This window comes from Tupaia chinensis, unplaced genomic scaffold (genome assembly GCF_000334495.1).
Source record: "Tupaia chinensis unplaced genomic scaffold, TupChi_1.0 Scaffold149686_1, whole genome shotgun sequence".
NCBI lineage: Eukaryota > Metazoa > Chordata > Mammalia > Scandentia > Tupaiidae > Tupaia > Tupaia belangeri.
In genome coordinates, this window is record NW_006209531.1 from 292,180 (window position 1) to 310,416 (window position 18,237).

The following is an 18,237-nucleotide window of genomic DNA, read 5'->3' on the forward strand; positions in this document are numbered from 1 at the left end:
GAGAAAACAAGGCCCCCAACAGAAAAAACCTCCAAAAAAAAAAAAAAAAAAAAGGTTAAAAACAAACCAATGTAGTATAGAAAGTATTTGATTTGCAAAGAGAACCAGAGTTCAAATCCCAACTTTATCCTTTACTGGTTGTTGACACGCTTACTGTGAGGACTGCAATATAACATCTTGCCAACTACCATGAGTGGTCAGCTATTACAGCTATTGCTACCTACTGTTTATTTCATAACATCAATGGTGTGTCTAATTATTCATTCCTCTTTAGAGTAAAGAAAGAGAAAGCAGAGACTAAGAGTTGCAATCATAAAAATACAACAGAGAAAGAAAGCCTCCAAGACAACAGCTCCCAAGGTCTGCTTATAACCACTATTCTGCTGGACTCTCATCTGCTTAGCCTCTGTACTTCCACCAGGCTGGGAAGAGATCTGATATATGCTCAATAACTAGAACTGTGCTTGGCACTCCCTGGAGGTCTAATAAATGGTGAGTGATGAAAATAAGTAATGAAAAACTTACAAATATACTGCCTGAGACAAAAGAGCACTCTCATGAGGACCTTTTCCCACCTGCACGCTAAGAACTAAGGAGAGTTTTACAGGAGCAAGGTGGATGAAACTGAGGCCCCCAGATGGCTGTGAACTTACATACAGCAACAGCCTCAGCTTCTGGAAATACTGTTAAGGCCAATCATTAAAACCATCTTCAAGCTGTTCTTCCAGTAAATGAAAAAGCAGAGTGTAGCATTCAGCTGTCTTGGATTAAAGCAGAGTGGTGGTGGGGGAAATGAGAAACAAAGTCAGGACTTCCAATTACTGCAAACAGAGGGGTGTGTGGAAGGGAGACAATTAATGGAATCATCAAAAGGCTGGTGACTTTACTTAAAATGAATTAGGGCAACCTCAATCTTTCCCTGTTTCAACAAAGACCTTGGGCTAGCCAGTGCTTGAGCTGCCTGTAAGCTGCACAGGCTGGATCAGAGAGCTGAGTAACAATTAACCAAGGCTAGCAAATCTTCCTTTTGCCCTTTTGCACAGAGGCTGGAAAGACAGAGCCAGACAGTGATTCTGAGGCAAGGCGCATGCTAACTCTCTCCAACCCAGGAGTTCTTCAGCTTGCCAATACAAACGCTGTTAGCTCCAATGGGAAATAAAGGCTGAAAATAAGGTCGAATTCAGTCTCAAAACAGCAAACTCTCCTAGGACAGCGAAAGCATTCTATAACTCACAGCTACCCTACACAAAGAAGGCAGAGGTGAGAAGGGGAGAGGAAGAAGATTGGGGATCTCTGGAGGTCCCCCTCGTACAGATGGCTTACACGGGGCCTTTGTGAACTCCCTGTGTGTGCCCTAACTTCAAACACATGGCTGTGGTGTTCAATAAGCACCAAGGAAGGCGGGGGAGGAAGGATGGAAGAAAGGTCAGGAAGCACCCTGAACCAAGTCAAGGAGAGAGAATTTGAAGGGAACAAAAAGGTACCTGGAGGGGACCAGCAGGTGGCGTGGTGGTTAAGGCCCTGGGCAATCCCACATGACCAACCACAGTTCAAATCTCGAACCTGGTGGCTTGCTTTCTCATTTTCCCTCTTTTTCTCTGGCTAAATTAAATAATAATAATAATAAATATATATACAGAGAGAGAGTAATATATATATATATATATATATATATATTAATAAATGAATGAACAAATAAAACCAAAATAAATCATTCTTTAAAAAAAAATGTACCTAGACACAATCCTCTATTGCATCCATCCAACCAACATGTACACAGCATTGCATGAGGCTAGCACCGAGCCAGGTGGGGAAGAATGTGGGGTGACAATCCTGAGCAGACAGCCTATGAAGCCTGCAAGTCAAGTGTGATGATCTCAGGTAGAGACAGCGACATGGCAGAGATGCTAAGTCATTCCTTCCTGTAGGCAGGTGTTATGGAAGCAGCACAATTGCAGATGCCAAAGGCTCTAAAGAGAACAGATATTCTTTCCAATTCCTGACCTTGTCTCTAGTTTCACTTTGGGCAAGACAGTCTCTGGACAGGATTCTGATTCAGTCCTGCTCATTATAGAAATTCTCAGACACACAGAAAAAATAAAACACGGTAATAAGCAACCAGCGGGAGGAAACTGTCAAGGTGAAGCATTAAAGAACCCAGAGTAGTCTCAAAGTTCAAAGGGCCCTAGAGAACCAGTCCAACCCTCATTCACCTTTGAGCAAAGTGCAGAGCTTTCAGCTACTGCTCATTAGAGGAGGTGCTGGGGCTAGTGCTCGGGCCCCCAGCTCAGGGTCCTGCAGGCATACCACAGAGCCCGAGCAAAGAAGGGCCTCCTAAATGCAGACTTGTAGTGTCACTGCCACCTAAGGAGGTCAAACAAAAAGTGGATCAAGAAGAAGCCTTTGGTGATCCAGCCCAGGGGCCCACCAGGGCTGGCTCCTCTCTGTAGGACAGTGTGCAAGGACCAGAACAGCCTGGAGAAGATGAGAGAGACTTGCCAGCCCCCTCCCATAAACATTTCATTTTTGCCCGGTTTTAAAATTAGGTTGATCTCCCTGTAGCATCTTATTTCTGAACTACTTCTCTGTCCCTATGTCCCCACCATACCAACATTTGCTCTGAGAAGAGTAACATGGTTTTGTTTACTCCAAGTGTAAATTGGTGGTCCTCCTCAGACCAGCAGCAGCAGCAGTGACTGCTGCTTTAAGGAAGAACTTGGTGGAAATGCAAATTTTCAAACTACTGAATCAGAAGTTCTAGGGGTGGGACTCACTTATCTGTGTTTAATAAGCCCTCCAGGGAATTCTGATGCATACTCAAATCTGCAATGGTGCAAATGACCTACAAGGTCCAGCCTGTTGGTTCCTTCATGAATATGTGCCTCTTGACTGACACCCCTGAATGACCTCTAGAATTTCAAGCCTGGGAGCTCATACAGTTGCCACTGGAGGAACAAGAGCTTCTCAACTCAGCAAATCCTTCTCCTGCTACAGGGTTCAAGATGAGAGAGCATCGGGGGCCAGCAGTTAGTGTAATGGCTATGTCGCTGGACTCCCACGTGGTCGACCGCGATTCGAGTCCCAGACCCAGTGGCTTAAACTCACGCCGGGGGCATGTGTGTGCGTGCCTAAGATCCCGAGAGGAGAATGGAGGAGAAGGGATTGCGGCGTGGCTCCCCCCTGGGGGGTGATTTCTTGCTTTCTGTCTCTCTGTCTGTCTCTGTCTGTCTGGTGAGCGCCTGGGCCCTATAGCCAAAAAAAAAAAAAAAAAAAAAAAAAAGAAAAAGAAAAAGAAGATGAGAGAGCATTCAGGTACAGAGACTGCGTGAAACCTTGACCAGAGTCTAGGAAGCATGGAATCGAGGTAAAAGTCCCAATGACCCTGAAGTGCCTCCCCTAGTAATGTGAACAAAACAGGGTCTCTCCACACCAGCCCCAGACTGCTGAGACCAGAAGGGACCAATGGGCCTTGGCCTCTCCCTCATGGAGGGTTGGCATGAGGCTGATTTGCCCAGAATGGGCAGCAGTACTGTTGTGCAGTGAAACCGGCCTGGGCCAGACACTCAGGGAGGTTCCTGAACCCACCTCCACGGAGCTTTACCATGAGACCTGTAAGATACAACAAGCATCTGCTGGGGGCCCTGACATGTCCTGGTACACATCAGAAGGGTGAGTGGGCTTGTGCCAGGAAATCAGTGTAGCGCAGAACCCAGCATTTCAGAGAACTACAGAACTTAAGCGTCCACCAGGCCCCCTCTGCTGTCTTGTTCTTTGTGCCCTGCCTTCCCTTCTTAGCCTTCTGCTTCTCTCTCTCCTAGTAGACTTCGTTCTCAACAGGAATACTGTGGCTTCTAGAAGAAAATGGACATCAGGCAGCAAGTCAATCAAAATCCTGACTACACCACTCCTGTCTTATATGGCTGGTTATCCGTGAAAAAACTTTGTTTTTTAAATGATTCCTTTCTCTTTCTCCTCAATCTTCTTTACTACTAGAAATGAGACATGAGCTCTAAAGTAAGACTTTACAATTTGGGGTTGGACTTCAAACTCACTCATGATTTGATGCTCAGCTGGAAACCTTAGTTTGACCTTGCATACAAAGGGAGCTCTTAATGCCAGCCTCCTGCTCAGGGATGGATGATGGATTAACTATTTAGTGTTAACTAAAAGCAATGCAGAAAAGAGAAACATCCTTTAAAAAATAGCATTATAATAATCCCCATTGGAATAGACTTTTATTGTTTACCTGGCACTTTTATGTATATTATACATACAAGTATAATATAATCCTACTATTCACAATCTTGACTATGACTGCAAGGCCAGAGTCTGCCATCAGTGGTAAGAGATTTTCTGAATGCCAGGGAGAGGGGCCAGTTTAGCCACAGAGCCTATACATAGCCTAGTAACAAGGTACTGAGAACAGCAGCACAAAGAGCAGTTCTATTACCGACAGCCACTCACAAGAAACCTGAGACATATCTCTGCTGGAAGTCACAACAGCTTGCTGCACCCCAAACACATCAAGTCATACCCTCAACCCAACCTCTCCAATTACCCAGCCTGATCCAAAATGACAAATCCTGGAATACATCTGCACAGCCTAGAATGCCAGCTGTTCTTCCACTCTTCTCTTTTCCCCAATCAATTAAGAGCCTCCCACACCCTGCAGCCTCCCCACGGAATTCATGACGCCAGCTAAGACCCACACACGTCAGGGAACTAAGGAGCCCTTGTCGGATACACCTCCCACGGGATGGCTAGGCTGAGGATGACGATGAGGGCCAGGAAGCACGGGCTCTGGTGGCCTGTCCTGAGTGACCGCTCCCTCAGGCAGGGTGGAAAGGCAAGCCTCCCTTAGCCTGTCACTTCCTGTTCCACAGGCAAATAGGAGCCCGGCTGCTATTCTCATCTCCAATCTTCTCCCACAACTTGTACCTAAAATTAACATCCTCCTGCAGTCCTCTTTACTTCCCTGTTTAAACTCACTCAACACATGATCGATCCATTAACTTGCATTTGCTTTGTCTTCGGACCGAGGAGCTTCAAGACACTCTAGCAGAGCTTCGTTCCTCTTCCTCCTCCGCAACTCAGACAACTCTCCTGAAAAAGGCACCTCTATCCACAGCATCTCAGTCCTCTGGGTGCTTCCCCAAAACTATGTTTTTGCTGATGTGTTCAGCCCACATCCCTGAATTCTCAAGCTAAGGCTAGACTTCACTGTTCTTTTTTTTTTTTTTTTTGAGAGGTTTTTGCTATACAGCGTGTGCGCTCGCCAGACAGACAGAGACATAGAGACAGAAAGCGAGAAATCACCCCCCAGAGGGGATGGTCAGGCCGCAATCCCTACTCCTCCATTCTCCTCTCGGGATCTTGGGCATGCACGCACACGCGCCCAACGTGAGTTTTAAGCCACCGGGTCCGGGACGCGAACCGCCATCGACTACGTGGGAGTCCAGCGACATAGCCATTATGCTAACTGCTGGTTCCCTTACTATTCTTTTTTGAAACGCCAGCTTCTCATCATACTCTAACAAAAGTGGAGGAAGTTATTCATTCACCCACCAGGGTCAAGTGACAAACTAGTTTAGGATAGACAGCACATGGGATTTCCAAAGTTTTGGCAGAAATGGCACAGCAAGCTCCGCAGAGAAGTGCCAAATGAGCAGACCGTGTGTTATATATCTCCTTTCCCCAGCATGCTGGCCGGACCTGCCACTGAGCCCTTTGGTGACCATCCCAGTCTGGGTCAGGAGCCCCTCCTACCTATAATCCAGTGTAGAACCATGATTTCTCTTCCATGGATCACTTTGGATTGCTCTATTTGTAGCAGCTACCATAGTCTTTGCATTCAGCAAGAGCTCAAATAACACTCGTGGAAGGAACTGGGAGGAGGTTCCAAAAGCCGGCACTGCTCACAGGGCCCTGGACTTGATCCTGCTTGCTCTCATACCAAGGACAAGCCATGAGTCTGTACAATCTTCCTAAGGGGTGACCCCACCCAAGGAGTACTTTCTCCTTGTTGGGATGATCACTGGCCAGGTTACAGCCTAAAGGACTTTGTCCCTGCCTTCCATGAGTTTATGTATGTATGTGCAAACACACAAAGAATCGAAAAGAACAAGAACTAAGGACTAAGACGAAGACCAAGGGCAAGAGAGGTGCACAGATGAACTCAAAGCTCAGAGACTGAAGGGTTCCACTGTGATGGGGGCTAAGGCAGAGAGCCACAAAGCCTATGGAAGCCTCCAGCTAACTCCATGTCCAATGATAGCAATTCTGAGTTACCATGAGGTAGCAAGGAGGCTTAGTGGGACTGTGCTGACTCAAGGCACCAGTGTAGGGGTTCTTTGCAATCTGGCCTCTACAATAATGAGATCAACTGGAAGGAAAAGACCCAAAACTCCTCTCCTGTCTGTCCCCAAACCTCTTTATGCCTAGGTCAGTGCTCAGGAAACACATCCAGGCAGATTCTGACACCCATCCAATCCTTGGCTGGTGTGAATCAATCCCAGGGACATTCTCTTGAGCCTCCTACCCTGGCTACAGACTGTCCGTAAGACCAACTGTCAGAACTCAAGCCAATGACAATAAACACAGGTCTCGCCCTCTCCCAAGGACACATGTGTCTTCTACACGTGAGGGACTGACCAAGCCCTTTGCATTTGACACAGGGTCACTTGTTTCTCAGAATAAACAAAGGCTACAGCAGAATTACTTTACAACTCTGCATGTACTTGGCCAACACTTCCTGAAACACTTTTCATGCCTAGCCCCACCCTACTGAAATGCCTAAAATATTTCCATGAATTTAATAAATAAACAAATAGAACTTTATAAACAGGAAATCTCACAGAAAATTTGTTTATCTTCCCTGCACTACCTGCTAGAATTCTGAATGATTAAACAATTATACTTTAAAAGAGCTAACAAGTCAAAGAAGGTAAAAGAGGAATTTTTAGTGATGCCGATGAATCTGGGTATAAAATAAGCTCTTCAAAGAAGAAGAGCTCACAAATATAGCTAAGAAAAATAGGAAAAGGCAAAAGGGCTACAAAATGGAGAGAAAAATCAAAGATTTCTTACAATTTAATTCTAATGCTGTATTCTCCCATGTATGTTTGGGATAATTTATCGCTTTCTCTTTGTGTTTCTGCCTGTCTCTCCAGCAAGCACATGTGCCATATAGCAAAAATCTCTCTCTTAATAATTTTTTTAAAAAAAAGTTATAACCTCATCCTCATCTTCAGTAAGTTCAGATTCTCACGCATAAATTGGCTTAAGGTAAGGTCAGTGGACAGGGCTGGGGGAAGTCAGCCAGTGTTACCCCTTGTGCACACTGCACCATGGAGAGGCTGCATTTAAATGCTGCCATCCCTCTGGGCCCAAGGCTATATGTCAAGCAGGCCAAGGCCAGTCCTGATCTGCCACAGTCCAGACAGACGGCCACATCAGCACAGGCAACCTGGAATGAGAGGCCTGCTCACACTTCTGAGTGAGGCAGAGGAAGGAAATCTCCCAGTGGGTAAGAGGTGGAGAAAAAAGTTCACCTGGAAGCCAGCAGGTGGCATGAGGGTTAAGGTGCTGGATTCCCACAAGGCCGATCATTTTTCAAGTCCTGGACCTGGCGCCTTGTTTCTCACTTCCCCCAACCCCCTTCCAGTAAGCACATATGCCCGATAGCAAATTTTAAAAATAATAGTAATAATAATCAATAAAATTAAATAAACAATTCTTTTAAAATAGAAAGAAAAGAGTTTATCTGGAAGCCTACCTAGAATCATTAAAAACTATGAATTTTGCTAACCTTAACTTTTTTTTTTAAATGAGGGAGAGATAGGTATCGACAGGATCTCACCATGCCCTGACCTTACCACCCAGCCTGAGTCAGCTAGGACAACAGGCATATGCTGCCATGCCCCCGAGTGCCTAGGCTGGTTAAAATCCAAGCCAGGACTTCTATGCTGCTTTAGCATCGCACAGTGGCACCCCACCACCCACAGCACTTCAAGTGGGCCACACGCGTTTTTTGGTTTTTTTTTTTTTTTTTGCTATAGGGTGCATGTGTTCACCATCAAGAGGCAGAGAGGGAGAGGGGAGTAAGAAATCACCTCCTCCCACTCCCCCACCGCCCTGAGGATGGCCACTCTGCAATTTCTTCTCTACTCTCTTCTCAGGATTTTGGGCTTATACACACAAACATGCTTGGCATGTTTTTCAGGCCACCGGGTCCAGGACTCGAACTACACAGTCAGCCATGTGGGATTCGGCACCTTAACCTCAATGCCACCTGTTGGCCCACCACCCTAATTTTTTTATTAGTACCCTGTGATCACCTTCTGAGGAAAAATTTGGATAGGTAATTTAGAATACTCTCTAAGCTGGCAAGTGAGGCCAGAGTAGTAGGACAGCATTGCTCAATGGCTACAATTCATGATTAATGAGGACTTTAACTTAACACGCAGTTAGGTGTTCAGTTTGGTGGACACAGAATTTCTTTTGTTAGAGACTTACAGTGCAAGGATGGTAGCATGCATTTGCAATGCTCTACCCATAGTACAGCAATTAGCCTAAAGAGGGTAATTTCCCAATGTCTTCATGACACCAGGGTTCAACAAGCCCTGTAATGACCCATCCAGCTTCCCACCACAATCCCCAAGTCTTTTTATAGTCACAGGTAATTACACCACGGAGAGATTACATCATTCTCGTCAGCAGGGTTTGCAGCTGACAGGAAGATGCTCTGCGGATGTTTTGGGAACTACATCCTCATTTAGCAAACAATTTGCCATGGCCCCTATTGTTCCTTTCTAAGAATAGAAGTGCCTTGGCAAACCTTGTGCCTAAACTGGAACCAAACAACCAAGGATCATTTTAGATGACAAACAGCCAAAGAGGGAAACATAGTAACCCAGAGACGACTCCTGTATTCTTTTTACCCAGGGAGAGAGAACACAGATAGTGTCTTCCCTCTTTGTCAAATAATCTTCTGTAGCACTTCAGTTAAGATCCACAAGAAATGGATCTCAGAGAAACCTGCGCCACTCAACACAGGCAGTGTGGTTTCAGCAAAGACCAGGGGCAAAAGAGTGAGACGGACTGGGCACAGGTCCCAGCCAGTGTCACTCCTTACCATCATCAGTTTCTGAGGAAGTTATTTAACCTCGCTCTGTTTCTAGCCCATGGAGGTTGAGAGTTTTACATGGGATGGTAACCCAGAGCTGGGTACATAAATGATGCTCTGTACACAGTGTCCTATCTGTCCTCTTCTCTCAGCCTCGTGTACAATATAAACAACTCCAGGTGCCTTCAGACACAGTGATGTGAGCCAGGGCCACCTGCCAACACCTGCCCGCCACGGCAGTGCTAAGGGAACAAGCCACATCATCTCCTAGAGAACCTGGTTCTCAATATTTTCCATCTTCAATGAAAAATGCCTGGCTTTCTCACTCCGTCATGTAGAAACGCAGATGGCTGCTCTCCCTACTGTTTTTAAATTGTCTTAGGTGATTTTAACATGGCCTAATAGCAACATTTTAAGAGGAAGAAAGAAAAAGTCAGGAACAGGTAAAATACTGAGTTTGTTCAATAAATACGCTCTGGAAAGTAAAAGAATGCACACCAAAAGTTTTTTGTATGAGTCAGCAAGCTAGTTGAGTTGAGATCACAGGAACTATGTAAACATGAGCTTTCTGGAAGCCAAAGGAGATTCCTGAAGTAATCAATTCCTCCTCACTGGTCAAATTTGACACCTGTTCCAAAAGCCCTTATCCCTAGGCACACAGGGATGTTGCATCTTCAGTTTTAATGACAACAAAGGTTGTCATCTACATAAAGTCTCCTGCCCAGAGTGACTCAACAGTAGGTCACATACCAACTCTGTTGTTGTTGTTCCGGAATTACATCACAAGTTTTACGTGCCATGGGCCTTCCAATCATCTTTATATAAGTCTACATAACAATACCAACAACAATCTTGAAAGAGGTCACGAGAGTCACATAAGGTCATACACCAAGTTGCTTAAGATCTCAGCTAAAGGCAAAGAGCTGCAAGGCCTGGGAAGAGGCTGCCACATGGTTGGGATCCTAATTCCTCTCTAGTCCAAGAAAGGCAAGTTGAATAGTGTGTGCATAGATTTAACTGTGAACAATGGTCTTCCCACTGCATGGTGTGACTGGGTGTAAAGAGTACATAACGCTTCCTTTTGTCACTCCAAAAAGGAAATTTTTCACTCACTCTCCTCATTTAAAGAAAGTATCAAGGGAAAGCTGGACCTACTGCTTTTTTTTTTTTTTTTTGAGAGGTTTTTTTCGCTATAGGGCGCATGCACTGGCCAGACAGAGACAGAAAGCGAGAACTCACCCCCCAGAGGGGATGGCCACGCCGCAATCCCTTCTCCTCCATTCTCCTCTCGGGATCTCGGGCACGCACACGCGCCCGGAGTGAGTTTTAAGCCACCGGGTCCAGGACGTGAACCACAGTCGACTACATGGGAGTCCAGCGACATAGCCATTACGCTAACTGCTGGTCCCCCTATTGCCTTTTTAATGCCTTCTCTGGTGTAACTCCGAATGTTGGGCTGTATATAAGAAAGATCACCATGGAAACTGAACACCAAATGTGATTTGATTCTACCCCAGACCTCTCAAGTGCCTCTTTATGCATTCTTTTCTACTAAATCTGAGATTATAACTAAAAGCAGGGAAAGACTGTGCCATTTATAACCAAAGACTTGCAAACTGCCCCCTCCCCAAGAGGCCCATTTACCTGTGTCCTGTGGGATTCTCAGTCTAGAATGTGCATGTATGCATGAGTATCTCCAGAGTCTACTACAGCCCACTGGGTAACAAGCGCCCACCTAAAAATGTCTCTGGAATGTGTGTTTAGGAACAACTATAGAAACAGGTAAGAAATGCACGAGCGGAGGAGGGACTTTTCCTGGACTGAACTGCCTTTCCTTGGCTTCAGAGGAGCTGAGAGTCTTGGTTTCTTGGCAAGCTGACATGGCACGCTGCTCGTGGCAGGCGTAGTCATACAGGTGTGCTCTGGGTTTCAGGCCAAGGAGGGGGTACCTCCCTTTTTCAGAAGCCACTTCAGAGAGAGGGGGAAATGTTGGCAGCAACTTAGTGCAGTGGAGTCAGGTAACGGTGAAACCCCTTTCCTGGCCTGTACCCAGCTCCCTGTCAGAATACATGTCTTATGGGGAGTAGGAAAAACTTCAGGGTTGGGGTGGCAGGGGAGAGAGGATTCTCTGCAGATGGAGGAGGAGAAAGAAAACAAGAGAGCCAACTTTCCCATCCTGCTCTAAGACCATACTACAAACAGACACATTTTTCCACACTGGAGAATAATAATCTCTTTATCCAGCCAGTCTGGAACCTGATAATTGATTTCAGACCTTGGGTGGAAAGTTGGGAAGGTGTGGGTAGTTGGAAAACGGGGATGGGAATGGGAGGAGGAAGGTGGAGCCAACACAAAGGAGTGTGAGGATAGGTGGAATGGCTTAATGAAGTTTGAAAGCTAAAGACACTGGACACTGGAGGGCAGCTGCTCCTCCAATACTGACGTGAACATGCCTGGGCAGCTTCCCAGAGGAGCCTCGCGAGAGGCAGGTCCCAGTAGCATGCTGGGCACTGGGCCAAGTTCTGGTCCTGGCCCTACCATTAGCTTGCAAGCCTCTGGGCAAGTGCACAGTCTTTGCAGTCCCACCTGGCTCTGACCAGTCCCACCTTCCTCCCTGCTCTGACAGTCATTCCACTCATGCACATCCCCATTGAGCACCAGTTCACCATTCGTTCTGGCCTTGTGTGGGTGAGGGTCTTTTATAATGGGCCATTTATTCTTTTTTTTTCTTTGAGTTAGGATTTAATGAAGACAGAGTTCCAAAGGCCAAATATTTTAAAGTACAAATATTTTAGGTTTTAAGGGCCACATGGTCCTCATCACAACTACTCAGCACAAAACCACAACAGAATAATCACTGCTATGTATCAATAAAACTTTATTTAGAGACACAAATTTTGAACTTCATATGTCATAAAATACTATTCTGTTATTTTACAATCATTTTAAAATATGTTTAGCTCACAGGACATACAGAAGCAGGTGACAGGTGGAATGCTGCATGGGCTATAATTTGCTGACTTCTGCCCTAGAGATTCAGTGACTTTGTGGTTCTGTAAGATTACTTCTACAGGTCTCCTCTGGCTTTCAGCAGCCTGTGAATATGGGCCCTGCTGCATTTTGTTGCACAGTGAGGGAGCCCGGTCTATGCCTCGGAAACTTCACACAGCCATGATGTCCACTCTGTGGAATCCCAATCACCATAGCTCCCTGGGTTATGCCAGGATTCCTCATTGCTCAGGAGGAAAGGTTTGTATTAAGTGTCGGAATCAGGTAGAAGTAAGGGCAGCAGAGAAGGAAATTCATATATGAGTCATGGGAGAGGCTATGATGAAACAAAAACTCAGCAATTGTTTCTCCCAACAATTAGAAAGAAAAAAAAGAAAAGATTTAAATAAGATTTGGATGGGACTGCACTGCTATCTATATTTGCTGGGTCAGCAGTGGGAGTTGACAGAAAGGAAATGAAAGAGAAAGCACCGAGCTAAAGGGACTCTGCCCCCACAATATGTCATCTCCCACACCTAAGGTTCCCTTCCAGAATCTAGCCCTGAGATCCCTCTCCAGAGAGTGTTGTCCAAGGAGACTCCATACAAGTGTTTTTAATGAAGTCTGGCAGGGGAACCATTACTGGTAAGCTCAATGATGCTATTGGGACTCGTAAATACAGAGCAAGGTGTGGCACATCACCCAGAGGCCTGCTGTGGGCACCCAAGCGCATCCTTTCTGAAAAGGATGCCATGAACAGAACCTAGAAGGGTCTTCAGTGCATTCCTGAAGGCAACAAGGGCTATATGAACCCAAAAAGGCTCAATGCTCCATCTCCCCCAGCCCCCATCTCCCGCCCCAGGACCCTCCAGCTCATCTTCCACCAGAATCATGAAAGTACCTCCTACAAGAACTAGACATGCCCTTAAAGGTTATCAGGGCCTTCATTTGACAAAGGGAGAAACTGCGCCTCAGAATGGTTAAGTGACTTCTTAGATCACAGTGTTTGTAGTGTCAGCAACCAGGTCCTACTTTCACTAAATCAGAATACCTAAGCTATGCACACATTCTGAGAAAATGCACAGAAAAGCAAGAAACAGAAACGCTAACAATCATAACATGCTCACTGTGCCATCTCTGCCAATCTTCACAATTTCCCTCCCAGGTAAGTACTACTATCCCACTCTTTGGCTGAGGAAACTGAGGCTTACAGCAATAAAGCAACTTGCTCAGGATCATAGAGCAAACAAGTTCAGGCTATGAACACTGGCAGTCTGATTCCAAAGCCTGCACCCGTAGCTGCACAACATGCTCTGAAATCCTGATGATGACATGTCTGGGGAATGGGGTGACTACGTCATCACCAGCAGGTTCTCACACACCTTGCCCAGCTGGCTCATTAGGCCCTAGAAGGACTATCGCTGCTATACATGCCGCAGCACAAAAGCACTCCACGAAGGGGCCAACAGGTGGCATGGTAGTTAAGGCACTAGACTGCCATTTGGCCAACCACGGTTTGGGCCCTGGATCTGGCGGTGTAAAACTCACACCTGCACGTGTGCCCAAAATCCCAGGAGGAAACTGAAGAAGAGATTACGGCATGGCCATCCCCCCCTAAGATGTGACTTCTCACTTTGCCTCTCTGTCTCTCTGGCAAGTGCACACACTTGATGGCAAAAATCTTAAAGAAAAATGTCCCCCCCATCTTCTGCCCTCCAGAAGCAAAACCTCCCACCACAGCCTTCAGGAGAAACGATGGTATTGAGCCTTTCCCTCCCACACGAGGACAGGTTGGGACTTACCGGAGGCAAATCCGTCTCCAAGCAGGGTGCTGAGGATCACCAACGGGAGGAATACTCCATGTCCCACGGAGGCCACGGCAAACGCTGAGGTGCTCTTTGGTGCTATCCTGCCATGGCACATCTTTTATCCGTCCAAGTTTTTATAAAAAGAAAAAATGTAAAATCCAGAAGTAAAAATCCGAAAGTCAGCCAGGCGCATAGGCCGTTCACCTATAACAAACAAAACCAGGTCATCAGTACAGTGAAAACTTCAGCGAACGTTAGTTAGAAGTAGGCATCGTGGTAAGGAGGCCATACCACAGACAAAGCTCAAAGAATTCTAGAAACTGAATCCCTGCTGCCAGGAGAAGAGACAAGCACAGAAGTGGCTTTTCAACTCCACCCTGGGGAAATGCTAAGTCCTGCAGCAAGCTGCCATCAGTGTCGGGAGCCAAGTACTCTCAACAGGGCCAGGGCACTGGACAAGCTCCAGCTCACCTGAACATCAGGCAGTGCAGCTCTTTCTGCCCCACTGCCTGCCCCAAAGACTCAGCAGAGAGGAGCAGAGAAGCAGCTGTTGACACAGAGCTGCTACACCCACATCGGGCTTTGCCTTTGCCACTTGGACCCAGAACAAGTTCAACTAACTGAAGGGAAAAAAAGAGAGAGAGAACACGTGTCTGACAGGGAGAAATACACCACCTAGAGAAGGAATGCAGCAGCGGCCTGCCAGAGGCTGGATGGGCCCCTGAGGATCTGACTCCACAGCCATGAATCTCAGAAACGGACTAATTAATCAAGTCTCACCCGGCACACCTGTGACCCTAGAGGCCACATTCTGCTGTTTGCTCTCGACAGTGACGAGCGGGTGGAGGACAGGCTGTAATTGCTAAGTAGCCCCACCACACACTCATTCGGACAAAGACTTCAGTAGGTAGGAACCAGTATCTTTTTTTAAAAATATACCAGGGTTAAGACGTCAAGAACTATTTTCTACATGTCTTTGGGGAGGCAGCCAGGTTGATGGTACATTATGGAACAGTCCTATTAACATTTTTTGTTTTAATTTTAAGTTTACTTCTTCCACAAGAGAGACAGGCACCCTGTACCCCCCCCCCCCAACAGGGTCCTCACATGGCCATCCACCCCCTGCATCTCAACCAGCCAATCACAGGCACGACCTCCACCTGGCAGGCAAGCACACTTGGCATGCTCAGGAAGATCCTTGAATATGAACTGAGGACGGTGCCCGCACAGTCTAGTTGGGTGACCACTGCAACACTGCCTAGCCTAGTCTAGTGTATTTTTTCTTTCTTTCTTTTTTTACTATAGGGCACATGTACTCACTAGAGACAGACAAAGTATCCCCACTGGGGATTGCCCTGTCCCAATCCCTTCTCCTCCATTCTCCTCTTGGGATTTTGGGCACGTACCCAACATGTTTTTCAGGCCACCAGGTCCAGAACTTGAACCACACAGTCATCCATCCAGGATCCAGCCGCCCTAACCACCATGCCACCGGCCTATTTTCATTCATTTATTTTATCTCACTTCCCAGTTGTTTGTTTTGCTATAGGGTGCTGGTCCCTCACTTCTCATTTATTACTCATTTACTCTAATTTATAAAAGATACTTCAAATAAGATCATGCTTCCTTTTTCAACTCCACACATACACGCTTCTCCATTAATAAAGGCCTTATGTGGGGACCAGCAGATAGCATAATGGTTATGTCCCTGGACTCCCACATAGTTGACCTCAGTTCTAGTCCTGGATCTAGGGCTTAAAACTCATGCCAGGCATGCGTGCGTGTGTGTGTGTATGCCCAGGATCCCAAGAGGAAAATGGAGGAGAAGGGATTGTGGCATGGCCATCCCTCTGGTGGTGGTGGCGGGGGGGTGATTTCTTGCTTTCTGTCTCTCCAGTGAGTGCATGTGCCCTACAGCAAAAATCTCTAAATAATTAAAAATAAAGGCCTTATGTGTATAGACAAGGCCATCTTTAACCCTAATAACAAATGTCTCTGAGCCTCTGTCAAAGACACTTACCAGACCTAAGTTTAATCTGTATCTAAGGCCTTGCTCCAGGCCTGTGTTCTCCTCCTGAAGAGGATGACTGCACACACAGAAGTGTGAGTTGTCTCAGTCCACAGGAACAGGAGCTATGAAGAGTCCTCAGTGAGCATCAGCCAGGGATTCAAGAACAGAGCCAGCCACCGGTCCTCACCCACTTCCCTCTAATTGTGACTATAGCAATCTTCTGCCTCTAGCTTTTACCTAGACTCCAACTTGAGCCTTTAAAGCTACAGAACAAGGATGGCTCGTGGAGAGGGTAGAGAGTGGGGATGGCATCTGTGAATGATCCAGAACAGTACACAAAGCTGTATGTGTATAGAATGTGTGGACATCTATGTAGCTAAGAAAAGTAAAGTCAGAATGTCTGGATTCAAGTCTCTTTCCTCTATTATGTGCCCATGTAACATAACTTCTGTCAGCCTGAGTTTCTGCATCTGTAAAATGGGGATAGTAACCATTTTCTGTCTTCGTAGATTGATTTAAGAATTAAGATCAAAGTCCTCTGCAAAGTGCCTGGCAGTCTGTGAGTCTTCAGTAAAACTGGCTGCTGTCACTGATGTAATCATTAATAAGACCTGAACTACTGGGACCTTAGAGTTGATCAAGTTCCACCTAAAACCAAGGTCCAGAAAGCTAAAGGGTATGCCCAGGGCCCCCAGCTGGTCAGTGACAGTTGGCAATGGGCTCTTCAGTGCTACCATCTTAGTTGCAGCCACATCAGATAGCCTACCCCAAGCCAGGTATAATCCTTTCAAAGCACCAGGCCCATGGATCATCAAGAATGACACCTGCATGTGTCACATCACAGCATGTGCACAACAAATACTTAAGTAGTGAATAGATGAGGCTGCATTAGGTGGTGCTTAAGTGTCCTATGCACGAGTGGAGGAAGTCAGGAACTCCTACCCAAAGTACATGATGCCGAGCTGAGTCCTAAAGGATGTGTATGATTAAAAAATCAGGAAGGAAAAGAAGTAAGTACCAAATACAAGTGGGTCAGAGCACTGTGGGAGCACAAGCTAGAGCAGGAGGTAAGCTGGGAGTTTAAACTTTAAGCTGACAATTGAGTAGTGCTTACAAGGATTCTAAACAGAGAAGGTACTAGAACAAATTCATTTAGGAAGATCACTCTGGCAGCATTTTAGAGGACTGGTGGGGAAGGCAGGAGAGGTAGCCAGGTGTAAAAGAATTTCACATTTAGTATTTTATAATCAATGTAGAGCTCTTTGGAGGGCAGCTCGATAGTATGTATCAAAAATGAACATATTCTCTGATTTAGCAATCCTGCTTCTAGACTCTCAGATATCACATGTGCAATGATACACATGAAGGACACTCACTGTGTTATTTGTAATCGCCAAAGACCGGAAAAACCTCAAAGTTCATCAGACGGGACTAGTTAAGTAAGTTATACTACATTCACTACAATATCAATAAAATGCCATGTAGTGGTTTTAGAAGAACAGGGAGGTTTAACCTGTGCTAATATAGAAAAGCTTCTAAAATTAGTATATGAAGAAAATCATAGACCAACCCCATAGCCTAGTGGTTTAAGGGAGCCAGATACCACATGGCCTTTGGCAGTTCAAATCTTAGCCCTGACTTTAAAAACATACCAGAGGTGGGGCCAGCGGGTGGTGTGGTGGTTAAGGGCGCTGGACTCCCACATGGCTGACTGTGGTTCCAGTCCTGGATCTGGAGGCTTGCTTTCTCATTCTCTCTCTCCCTCCCCAGTCTAAATAAATAAATACATAAATAAAGTTAAAATTCTTTAAAAAAAAAAAAATACACCAGAGGGACCAGCAGATAACATAATAGTTATGTCACTGGACTTCCATGTAGTCAGTCACAGTTCAAGTCCCAGACCTGGTGGTTTAAAATTCATGCCAGGTATGTGTGCATGCATGCATTCCCAAAATCCTCAGTGAAGAATTGGGATTGCAGCATGGCCATTCCCTCTGGGCGGTGATTGTTCACTTTCTGTCTGTCTCTGTCTCTGTCTCTCTCTTGAGTGCATGCGCCCTATTGGAAAAATATCTCTCTAAAATAATAAATACACACCAGATACATGTATGTGTGCCTGCAATTTGAAAAAGGGAAGAAAATCATTTGTATATTCAGATGTGTATAGATATTTTTAAAGGATGTGTAAATATACATACCTATACACAGCTGTGTGTAAGACATCCCTCTGGAACAAGGCAAAAGAAATTGGTAACTAACATTTGCCTTTAAGGAGGGGTGCAAAATAGTAAGAGTCGAGGGAAAGA

General features: G+C 45.8%; 1 protein-coding gene across 1 annotated transcript in view; it reads right to left on the bottom strand.

The window, feature by feature from the left end:
* Window positions 1–18,237, bottom strand: part of SUSD6 (sushi domain containing 6) — a 66,340-nt gene that overhangs the window by 43,357 nt on the left and 4,746 nt on the right. Inside the window, exon 2 of the mRNA XM_006171507.3 lies at window positions 13,915–14,124. Coding sequence (XP_006171569.1) covers window positions 13,915–14,035 — 121 coding nt within the window. The 5' untranslated portion in view covers window positions 14,036–14,124. The remainder of the gene's footprint in view (window positions 1–13,914; window positions 14,125–18,237) is intronic.